The sequence below is a fragment of the Delphinapterus leucas genome, chromosome 1 (assembly GCF_059928025.1).
Source record: "Delphinapterus leucas isolate spDelLeu-1000000601 "Yukka" chromosome 1, BTC_Dleu_Yukka2, whole genome shotgun sequence".
Classification (NCBI taxonomy): Eukaryota; Metazoa; Chordata; class Mammalia; order Artiodactyla; family Monodontidae; genus Delphinapterus; species Delphinapterus leucas.
The window spans coordinates 147,737,981-147,750,390 of NC_143129.1; the positions used below are offsets into that span (position 1 = coordinate 147,737,981).

Sequence of the window (12,410 nt, forward strand, 5' to 3'; positions counted from 1 at the left end):
TTTCCTCTTTGTCTTCTTCAGTGATCCGTTGGTTGTTTAGTAGCATACTGTTTAGCCTCCATGTGTTTGTGTTTTTTGCAGTTTTTTTCTTGTAGTTGATTTCTAATCTCATAGGGTTGTGATTGGAAAGATGCTTGATACAATTTCAGTTTTCTTAAATTTACCGAGGCTTGCTTTGTAGCCCAGCATGCGATCTATCCTGGAGAATGTTCCATGCGCACTTGAGAAGAAATCGTAATCTGCTGTTTTTGGATGGAATGTCCTATAAATATCAATTAAATCTATCTGGTCTGTTGTGTCATTTAAAGCTTCTGTTTCCTTATTTATTTTCATTTTGGATGATACGTCTATTGGTGTAAGTGAGGTGTTAAAGTCCCCCACTATTATTGTGTTACTGTCGATTTCCTCTTTTATAGCTGTTAGCAGTTGCCTTATGTATTGAGGTGCTTCTGTGTTGGGTGCATATATATTTATAATTGTTATATCTTCTTGGATTGATCCCTTGATCATTATGTGGTGTCCTTCCTTGTCTCTTGTAACATTCTTTATTTTGAAGTCTATTTTGTCTGATTTGAGTATTGCTACTCCAGCTTTCCTCTGATTCCCATTTACAGGGAATACCTTTTTTTATCCTCTCACTTTCAGTCTTTATGTGTCTGTAGATCTGAAGTGGGTCTCTTGTAGATAGCATATATTTGGGTCTTGTTTTTGTATCCATTCAGCCAGTCTTTGTCTTTTGGTTGGAGCTTTTAATCCATTTTCATTTAAGGTAATTATTGATATGTATGTTCTTACTGCCATTTTGTTAATTGTTTTGGGTTTGTCTTTGTAGGTCTTTTTTCTGCCTTTCCTCTTTTGTTCTCGTCTCTCTTGTGATTTGATGACCTTCCTTAGTGCTGTGCTTGGATTCCTTTTTTCTTACATGTGTATATATCTATTATAGATTTTTGGTTTGTGGTTACCATGAGGATTCGGTATAGCAGTCTATATATATTTCCATGATTGTTTTAAGTTGCTGATCTTTTTATTTCAAGTGCATTTCAGATATCCTGCTTTTGTATTCTCCTCTTCTCGCAATTTTTGTTTTAGATATCATATTTGTGTGTGGATGATTTCCTACCTTTACTGTAGGTTTGCTTTAACCAGTGAGCTTTCCCATTTCGTAATTTTCTTGTTTCTCATTTTGGCCTTTTCTTTTCCACCTAGAGAAGTTCCTTTAGCATTTTTCATAAAGCTGGTTTGGTGGTGCTGAATTCTTTTAGCTTTCGCTTGTCTGTAAAGCTTTTGATTTCTCCATCAAATCTGAAAAAGAGCCTTGCTGGGTAGAGTATTCTCAGTTGTAGGTTTTTCTTTTTCATCACTTTAAAGGTATCATGCTACTCCCTTCTGGGCTGCAGAATTTTCTGCTGAAAAGTCAGCTGATAACCTTATGGGGATTCCCTTGTATGTTATTTGTTGCTTTTCACTTGTTGCTTTTAATATTTTTTCTTTCTCTTTAATTTTTGTTAATCTGATTACTATGTGTCTTGGCATGTTCCTCCTTGGGTTGATGCTGTATGGTACTCTCTGCACTTCCTGGACTTGGGTGACTGCTTCCTTTCCCATGTTTGGAAAGTTTTCAGCTATTATCTCTTCAGGTATCTTCTCAGGCCCTTTCTCTCTCTTCTCCTTCTGGGACCCCTATAATGTTAATGTTGGTGCATTTGATGTTGTCCCAGAGGTCTCTTAAACTGGTCTTGTTTCTTTTCAGACTTTTTTTTTTATTCTGTTCTGTGGCAGTGATTTCCAGCACCCTGTCTTCCATCTCTCTTATCCATTCTTTTGCCTCATTTATTCTTCTGTTGATTCCTTCTAGTTTATTTTTTATTTCAATTATTGTATTCTTCAACTCTGGTTGTTCTTTATTTTTTCTAATTCTTTGTTGAAAACTTCTTTTAACTTCTCACTTTGTGCATGCATTCTTTTCCTGAGTTCTTGGATCATCTTTACGATCATTGCTCTGAACTCTTTCTTGGGTAGATTGCCTATCTCCACATCACTTAGTTGTTTTTCTGGGGTTTTATCTTGTTCTTTTGTCTGGAACATACTCCTCTGCCATCTCATTTTGTCTAAGGTTCTATTTGTATTTTTATGTATGTGGAAGGTTAGTTATGTTTCTTGACCTTGGAGAAATGGCCCTCTGTAGGGGAGGTCGTATGTGTCCCAGCAGTACATCCCCCCTCTCATCACCCAATGACCAGGGACCAGCTGGTCCCGGGGTAGGTTCTGACCTTTGTTTGCAGGCTGAGTTCCACAGGCACTGGGACTGTATTTTTCTTGCTTCTGGTATCTGCCCACTGGTGGGTGAGGCTGGTAAAGCTTCCATGTGGGAGGGGCATATCCCTGCCTGCTGGTGGGTGGAGTTGGATCTTGGCCCCCTGGTGGGCAGGGCCATGTCAAGGGGCGTGTCTGGATTGGCCCTCTGGTAGGCAGGGCCATGTCAAGGGGTGTGTCTGGAGGTGGCTATGGTCTCAGGAAGTCTTTAGGTAGCCTGTCTGTTGATGGGTGAGACTGTGTTCCTGCCCTATTGGTTGTTTGGCCTGAGGCACCCCAGCACTGGAACCTATAGGCTGTTGGGTGGGGCCAGGTCCTGGTGTTAATGTCCCAAGTAAGATGTCAGCCTTCACTCCTGGGTATGTTTACCACCAGCTTTGATGTCCCAAGAGAGAGTCATAGCCACCACCCACCTCTGCATGAGACCATCCAAGACCAACAGGCAGGTCTGGCCTAGGCTCCTGTGAATTACTGCATTTGCCTTGGTTCCTGGTAGTAAGACCTTGTGTGCATCCTTCAAGAGTGAAGTTTCTGTTTCCCCCAGTCCTGTGGAATTCCTGCGATCAAGACCCGCTGACCTTCAAAGACAAGTGCTCTGGGGGCTCCTCCTCCCGATGCCAGACCCCCAGGCTGGGGAGCCTCTTGTGGGGCTCAGAACTCTCACTCCTGTGGGAGAACTTCTGTGATATAATTATCTCCAGTTTGTGGGTCACCCACCTAGGGGGTATGGGATTTGATTATATCGCAAGTGTGCCCCTCCTACCGTCTTGTTGTGATTTCCTCTTTGTCTTTGGATGTAGCATATCTTTTTTTGGTAGTTTCCAGTCTTTTTTATTGATGATTGTTCAGCAGTTAGTTGTGATTTTGGTGTTCTCATGGGAGGAGTGAGCTCAAGGTCTTCTACTCCACCATCTTGTCTTGTTTTCCTCACTGGGTGCTCCAGCAGGAACAGCACAGAGGTCCCAAGAGCCCTGTTACCAGGTCTTCTTAATGCAGCTTGTATACAGTCATCTTTGGTAAACCCTGAGAAAGCAGAGCATAAACCATGTGGGAGCATTCAGACAAAGGAAGGCTCTGTGCTGCTATTTAAGAAAAAAACATCATGGATAAAAGTCAGCATGGCCCTCCTCAGATGTTGGGGCGTATACAGGAGCTCTTTTCTCCTGCACATGTGGCCACATGCAGGCATTTGTCCCAAAGCCAAAGTGTATGTTTATTTTTTGAATGGGAATAAATAAAAATGAAGTTAATGAGAAATTCTAATTTGGTTTCTTGAATTACAATATGGATTTTTAAAAAGAGTAACTTCTTATTTCACTAATGAACCAGAACTTGGTTGAACCTGAGTCTTTATGTTTAAGACTTATCTTTAAAAATTCTTAACCAAACCAAATTCTTTCTTTCCTTTTATAGCGTAGATGGGATTTTTGGTCGGTTTACTTTTTTAATTGGAATAAATAAAGTTGAAGTTAGTGAGATATTCTAACTTGTATAACTTCTCTTGCCTTGTGAACCTTTAATGAACGGTCCTTATTTCTTTTCAAATGTAAATGCTTTTTTATATTCTCTGAAACCTAGTGGTTTAATTAAAAATCCATAATCTAGAATATCTTGGAGGTTTTTTCGGTTTTTTTTAACTGAATTTGTAAAGGTCAGGCCTTAGCATGCCTTGGGTGTTCTGGCCACAACTAAAGTGACTTTTGAAGACTTACTTCCAGGAATCATTTCTGTAGTTCATAAAATGACTTTTGAGAGGGCCATGTGTGTATGTATATACACAAAAATAAAGTGGATTTAAAAAATAATTTCTATATCCTTGAATGTTGATTTTTTAAAATGTCTGTGACTGTTATTGGTATTCTATTTGCTCATTGATGAATTCTATGATTAGAGAATAAGGATATTGGAAATACATCTTCCTGAGTTTTACTTCTGACTTAGGTTAGGAGAGAGTCTCTGACAGGGCATTAAGGGGACATTTTGCAAATGGGCCAAATTTTCCTCTCTGGTATTTGTTTGAAAACTCAAAATGTATATAAAATTATGGTATTGGTATTGAACCAAGGGAAGTGACTAATAATCATGTTAAAGTTTATTGTTTCCTTTGTTGGGATGAGTTCCACCAGTATGCAGTCCTATTCTATGAAATAGTTCTTTGTTTTATTGAGCTGGAAACCATGGCTTTCAAACTTAAAGGGAAGACCCCTAAATCTAGTAATTTACTATTTGGTAAATGAGCTTATGCTTATGCTTTTTCATAGATTTTTAGAGTTGGACAAGATTTTGTAAATTAGCTCCTCTAAGCAGATCAGTTAGTGGCAGAGCCAGGGCTGAGCCTGGGCCTTCTAGATCATGCTGGGCTTTTTTTTTTTTTTTTTTTTGCTGCCTTGGGTCTTTGTTGCTGCATGTGGGCTTTTCTCTAGTTGCCGCGAGCAGGGGCTACTCTTCGTTGCGGTGCACGGGCTTCTCATTGCAGTGGCTTCTCTTGTTACGGAGCGCGGGCTCTAGGCGCGCAGGCTTCAGTGGTTGTAGCACGCGAGCCCTAGAGGTGCATGGGGTTCAGTAGTTGCAGTGCGTGGGCTTTGTAGTTGTGGCTAGCAGGTTCTAGAGCACAGCCTCAGTAGTTGTGGCACACAGGCTTAGTTGCTCCGTGGCATGTGGGATCTTTCCGGACCAGGGATCGAACCCATGTCCCCTGCATTGGCAGGTGGATTCTTAACCACTGCGCCACCAGGGAGGTCCCAATCATGCCGTTTTTGTTTTTGTTTTTTTGTTTATTTGTTTTTTAAAAAATAAACTTTAAATTTTGGAATGGTTTTAAGTTTACAGAAAGGTTGCAGATAGAGTACAGAGATTTCCTCAGTACCCCTCACCCCACTTCCCCTACTACTAACATATTACATTGCCATGGTACATATATCAAAACTAAAACCAACATTGGTACATTACTGTTAATTGAACTCTAGGCTTTAAATGCATTTCACCAGTGTTTCCTTTATGTCCCAGGATCCCTTCTAGGCTACCAGACTACATTTAATTGCTATGTCTACTTAGTCTCTCTAGTCTATGATAGTTTCTCAGTGTTGCTTTTTTTTTAATAACTTTGACATTGTCTAGGAGTACTAGCTGGGTATGTCTGATGTTTTTCTCATGATTAGACTGGGGGTATGGGTTTTTGGAAAGAGTACCACAGATGTAGAATATCTTTCTCGTTGCATTTATCAGGGGTGGGGGATTACATGATGTCCACATGCCTTCACTGGTGATGTTAACCTTCATCACTTGGTTAAGGTGGTGTTCGCCAGGTTTCTTCACTATAATTTCCCTCTTATCCTTCTCTACTCTTTGGAGAGGTAGACTCATGCTCCTTTTACCTTGTATTCTGTCTTCCTATCTATCTATTGGTTTTTACATCCTTACTAAGTCTTAAATTTTTCTGTCAGGTAAGTTCTTAGACTGAAAGTGGTCTAAATTTTTGTCAGTAGCATTTGTTGGATCCTCATTATATGAAGAGTTTTTGGCACTTGGAGATTTATTACACATCTCTCTTTCTCAACATGTTCACATAGCACTGAAATTAACTTTTTACATGTTTGCTGCTTCTTCCGTTGGGTTGTAAAAATGAGATCTCGGGGCTTCTCTGGTGGCGCAGTGGTTAAGAATCTGCCTGCTAATGCAGGGAACACGGGTTCGAGCCCTGGTCTGGGAGGATCCCACGTGCCGCGGAGCAACTAGGCCCGTGAGCCACAACTACTGAGCCTGCGCGTCTGGAGCCTGTGCTCCGCAACAAGAGAGGCCGCGATAGTGAGAGGCCCGCGCACCGCGATGAAGAGTGGCCCCTGCTTGCCACAACTAGAGAAAGCCCTCGCACAGAAACAAAGACCCAACACAGCAAAAATAAATTAATTACTAAACTCCTACCCCCAACATCTTCTTAAAAAAAAAAAAATGAGAGATCTCTTCACTTCTGTATTTGTAATGCCTAGCACAGTGTCTGCTGGCTAGAAATTTTTCAGTAAATGTTTTGTTGAACTAAATTGATGAAGGAAACCTGTATTACTTGGAAAACACAACAAACATCTGATATTTCATCCTAGTTTGCTATTATTAGAAATTAAAACTGGGAGTTCAACTGACTGAGTAGACCAACGAGCAAACAAAACTCCTTAGGAAACTCCTAAAATACTGGTTCTCAAAGTATGGTCTCCTGTAAACAACGTCAGCATCACCAGTTAACGTATTAGAAATGCAAATTCTCAGGCCGTACCTCAAACCAACTGAATAAGAATCTCTGGGGTTGTGTCAAAAAACCTGTGTTTTAACAAGCCCTCCAGGTGATTCTAATGGCCAGAAATTTGAGAAATACTCCCTAAAAGCATAGAGGATGAAAAAAAATCAAAGAAAAAGAACAGCTACTGGTAATTGACTGCAACTGTGAAACTAGTCCCCTCTTTCCCTGCTGTCTCTGTCCATGAGTAAGCTTAGGTTTATTTTTGATGCATTTACCTTGAAATCATCAAAAAGATATACGAAATGCTTCTTAGTTGTCTGTCTCTAACTGTGCAAATGCATTTGCTAGTACATTTCAGTTTAAAAACTAGCTGCTGGCCAGGTTTCAAGCTTGTACATCATTTGATTTAGTTGCTGTATTTGTTTCAGTGACATGCTTTGATTAGGATAAAGTACAATATAATAAGAAAACAAACAAAATCATAATTCAACCGTATACTGTTCACTTTTTCTATTTTATTTGGTGGAAAAATTTTTGACTTCAGTTTTGTCAGGAAAATTATTTTCAAGGCAACATGAACTTAGTAATATATTTTTTTAACTTTGAAAAACTGTGTTGTCTGTTGGCAGCAGATGGCTGACATAGCTTTTTTGCTTCAAGTGTCCACTTTTCCAGGAAATGACTCCTATCTGTAGCAAGAGGAATGCTGACCTTTAATGTGCATGTTAGTCACTTCTTTTAGCTCATTGCCAAGCTAATAATATTACATATATTGTGAATTTGTTTGAAAGTATGAAATAATATTACATATATTGTGAATTTGGTTGAAAGTAGTTTTCTTTCTGGAGTTTCAAACTTTTGGAAATAGAAAGTTTGTGGGGTTTTTTGTATTTAATAATTAAAAATAATTTTAATAGGTAATACATTCTCGTGGTTCAGAAATCAGTACAACATAAGAAGATATTCAGTGGAAAAAAATGTCAGTCCCATCCTTGCCCTCAACTGCTCCATTTACACCTACTCTATATATTCTTATTTATCCTTCCTTTCTTGTTTATCCTCATAGAATTTCTTAATGGAAACAGAAACAGATATGAATAATTATTATCCCCTTACCGTAAAGGTTACACACTATTATTATACATACACACTGTTCACCGCTATACTTTTTTCATGTTAACATAGTATCTTGGATATCTTTTCACACAGAGGGCTCCATGATTCTTTTTCTGGTCAGCTTTATTAAGGACTACTTTACATACAATGAACTGCATTCAATTTAAGTATATAATTTGATGAGTTTTGACAATTGTGTATATCTGTGAAGGTACCACTGCAGTTAAGATACAGAATATTTCCCATGGATTTGCTTTTTCTTGGGCAGGTGGGGGGTTTGTTTGTTTGATAGTATTTCATTGTATGGGTATACCATAGTTTTTTAAACCAGTCTTTGCTGATGAGCACTTGGGTGCTAATACAAACAATTCTATAATTAAAAACCTATTTCATACAGCATTTCCTATGCAGGCAGTTAGAGGATATCTGAGGATAGACTCCCAGATGTCAGATTTCTGAGCCAAAAGGGAAATAAGTAATTTGGTAGATGTTGCCAAAGTACCATTCAGTAGTCTTGGTACCAGTTTGAGCTCTCACTAGCAATGTACGAGAGTGCCTGTTTGCCCAGTCTAGCTAACAAATTGTGTAATGAAACTTTGGACTTTTGCCATTAGAAGGAAAATGGTATTTTCATATAGTTTTAACTTGCCGTTTTCTTGGGAGTGAAAGTGAGCATATTTTTATAAGTTAAAGGATGGGCCATTTGTGATATATACTTTTCTGTAAAGTATCTGTTAATACTCTTAGCCTATTTTCCTGCTGGATTTTGTGGTTTTCTTCTGTTAATATCTAAGTATTCTTTATATATTAGGGAAGTTAATTCTTTCTTTGCAAATATTTTTTTCCCCAGGTTGTTTTCTTTTGACATTACAAGACCTTTACTTGAAGGGTGTGTGTCTAAGTTTTTACTGCTTAGGATATCTTCCTAAAAGTTGCTTAGTTTTGATTTATTTCCTTTTCTCCGTCCTTCCTTTCATCTCTCCCTCTTTTCCTCTTTCTTTCCTTCCCAGCCTAATTTCTTAATAAAAGGATTTGAGGCAGCTTGAAGATGCTTTTTTGTTGAGCAATAATTAGTTCGTGGGTGGTTGTTGTTAAATGATTTTAATATATATGACCCTGGTTCGTCTGTTTTGAAGGCCATGTTTTTGGTATACTGCGCATTGGAGAAAGAACCTGTGCCAGTGTCCTTGCCTCCAGCCTTGGTGCCACCTTCTAAGAGGAAAACGGTCAGTATATCAGGCTCTGTGCGGTTGATCCCCTCTTCAACATCAGCCAAGGAACCTTACCACTCCTTACCACCTGTAGGCATTTTACCTACCAAAGCACCGTTAAGACAGGTATAGATTTATCAGTGTTAAAGGACTATTTTTAAAAAACAAAATGCATGGCATTTAACAGTTGATTGCTTGGTGAAGATAGAAGGAGCAATCAAAGGGATCAAAAATTCAGAGCTCCCTCTGGTTGAACCTATATAATGTGATGTCCTAGAGAAGACAGTCCTCTCCTGCATTTGGCCTTACTTAGGTCATATGGATGTTTCATTGGCTTTGCCTTGATCTACCTGGAATTAAAGTTGGAGAAAGAAGATGCTCCATCCATGTTAATCTGGCATGCTTGCCCTGGCAAAGTTAATAGATGTTTTGTTTGTTTAATCTCTAGTTAACTCTTGATTCTTTGGGATCAAATTTTCCAATTTGGGGTTGTTCAAGGCCTTTTTTTTCCCACAACCTGCTTCTTGTTAGGTTGAGTAAAGGAAAATAATGACAGAATATGCAGATCAGCCAGTTTGGCTACAGTTAAGAACGGGGAGTGAAACTATAAAAAAATGGAGATTTAGAATTATCTGAATCTTTTGTTTATGTAGACTCTCCTAGTTACGCATCTTAATGTGGTCATTCATAAGTCAAGAGTTAACTGTGCTTGAATTTACTCATTACTTAAAAAAAAGTAAAATGGACATCTTTAAGTACAGTCCCTATAGGTAACCTATATTTTTATTCTGTAATTTTCTCTTCATCACAGCATTTCAATTGGGGTGTGATGGAAGTGACACACTGTTGCTATAGTTAGTGGGGTAGAATTGCACAGAATTTGTGAAAGTTACTGTCATGGGCTGAAAGAGGGACACTTCAAAGTTTGTTTCATTTTGGTGGAAATACTATATATATATTTTTTTCCTGTAGTGGGTTGTATCCCCTGCAGAAAAAGCTAAATATGATGAAATCTTCTTGAAAACTGATAAAGATATGGATGGATTTGTGTCTGGATTGGAAGTCCGTGAAATCTTCCTGAAGACAGGTTTACCTTCTGCCTTACTAGCCCATATTTGGTAAGACTTTATTTAAGTGATTTAAAAAACAAATATGGTTTTGTATCAACTCTAGTTTTGTAGATTCTTATTTTTAGTCATTTGTAAGTAGGACAGTTTTTATTTAGAATTCTTTGTAGAGAAAAATTTAAGTCTGATGATTTCTTCTGGATAGTGGACAAAAGCTTGAGAATGGGTTACCTATAGTTTTATTAGATTGACAGTGTCAGTTAATGGTTATTAGAATGTTAAAATCCAGCATTGGTTTATATCAGCTAATTAAACTTCAGTTTTTAAGAGAGAATCCAAAATTCTGAAATTTAAACAATATAAAACAAATCCAGAATCTTCAAGGTATACTTGTATAATTCTTTCTATAGGGTATATGTATACTTTTATACCTTTACGTGGGAACTATACGCTTGGTCCTTAAAAAATGACAAACTTTAGTGTCTCTAATGAATTTCACATTAAATGAGATAATATAATGAAAATGCTTTTTATAGTGTTCTGCTGCCAATCCACCTGACTATACCGAGGTTGGTTATCATGAGGTTTTCAAGGGGCAGCAAACATCAGAAGTGGAACCATATAGTTGCAAAGAGGAACTTAGAAAAGAACAAAGGACAGCAGATCTGCCTTAAAAGGAACAAGAACCCAAGACTGGGAAAGATTAAATATATGTAGCTAGTGATAGCTGCCACTTTCAAGTGCGTAGGCTAGGCACTATGCTGAATAAGTGGCAGCTGTCATGGGTTTGCCATTATGCCCAGACTTTTTATGTACTTTGTCTTTAATTCTCACAGTAACCTTGCAAGATAGGTGTAATCTCCACTTTATAGATGAAGAAACTAAGGCTTGGAGAGGTTAAAAAATATGGCCAATGTCACAAGAAGAAATAAGTAGAAAAGCTGGAATTTAAGGTTTCTTTGACACCATAGCCCATAGTCTTTTAATCAGGCCACATTGGTTTTCAATGAATCAAACAGATCAGGACTTTAGAAAGCTGACCTTAAAAACAAAAGGCCGGGGGGAAGCAAATAGAATAAAACATTTGCTGTTTCTCTTCAAGTGATTTTTGTGAAGGTTTCCGGATTGCTGCCTTCTCTCCACACGTGATCTCCATTTGCAGCTGTTATTTTTCTTTGACGGTGATCCTGACATCCTCCTACTTCAAAAGTTGTAGGAAACAAGCCGACATGGAGTATTTTGCTTGTTTAAGAATCATTCTAATGCCACTAACGAACCAAATTTGTTGAAACTTAGGTTTCATTTTTAACATGTTTTAATGTTGAAAATGTTGGGAGTAGAGAATGTTGGAATTCTTTGGCCCACCACAGCTTTTACTCTGTAGCGGTTCTGGAAATTGGTAAGAAAGCACAGAGGAAACCCAAATTAGAGGACCCTGCTCAGCACCAAGGTGAACAGTCTCTTTTTCTTACCATTTTAGCCAATAACTCTCTTCTAACATTTTAGTGAGTTTTTGGCTAGCCATAAGTTGGTATGACTTTATTTTTTAATTCAACTGGTGATTATTTCAAAGCTACATAGTCGTATTAATTTTCCCCTGGATTTTTAGAATGGTAATTGTGACATTTACATACTGTTCTTTTTGTTTATTTGTACAGGGCATTATGTGACACAAAGGACTGTGGGAAGCTTTCAAAAGATCAGTTTGCCTTGGCTTTTCACTTAATCAATCAAAAGTTAATAAAGGGCATTGATCCTCCTCACATTCTTATTCCTGAGATGATTCCACCATCAGATAGGGCCACTTTACAAAAGGTAAGACAACTTTAAAGAAAACCTTAATGCATTAACAGAAAAGAACAAATGCTATGCCAGGTGACAGAATCGATTTGTATGGAATAGTGGAGAAAATGTATCTGGCTAGAAACAGAGCAGTATACTGTTTACGGTTTAATTTGTGCCTATAAATATGTTGGAATACCTTGTACGATATCCTTGGGCTACAGCTCATTTATCCCACCATTCATTACACATATGACAACCATACTTTCCAGTCTTAAAACTGGAAAATGTGGTCTTGTTTTTCCCCCGTGGATATGTAAATTAATTTTTATGAATAGAGTGTAAATTTTAAATGAAACCTATAAGAATTAAATTACTGCATTTCATTTGATAATTCACTCTTGGAGAAAACAATACAGATTTGAAAACAAAATCTAGGAGATTATGATTGCTTGTTGTCAATTTTACATAAAAAAAAAAAAGAAAAGAAAAACTTGTTGAGGAAAAGTCTGTGTGGTTTTCGCCATATAGATGACCCTCTATTCCTGAGCATACAACCGAATTTCATATCTGAACAGCTAGAAACAGGTTTTAGCTACTTTTGGTTCTGGCCAGCAGTGGGAATTTTCAAAACTACCTGTTTCAGTAATGCTGTACCTTGATTTTTCTCTTCTCATCTAGAAACCCTTC

General features: G+C 37.9%; 1 protein-coding gene across 1 annotated transcript in view; it reads left to right on the top strand.

Annotated features, from left to right (window-relative positions):
• EPS15 (epidermal growth factor receptor pathway substrate 15) overlaps nucleotides 1–12,410 on the top strand; it is a 159,388-nt gene that overhangs the window by 56,466 nt on the left and 90,512 nt on the right. Inside the window, exons 9-11 of the mRNA XM_022575663.2 lie at nucleotides 8,797–8,886; nucleotides 9,844–9,989; nucleotides 11,597–11,753. Of these exons, the coding sequence (XP_022431371.1) occupies nucleotides 8,797–8,886; nucleotides 9,844–9,989; nucleotides 11,597–11,753 (393 nt within the window). The remainder of the gene's footprint in view (nucleotides 1–8,796; nucleotides 8,887–9,843; nucleotides 9,990–11,596; nucleotides 11,754–12,410) is intronic.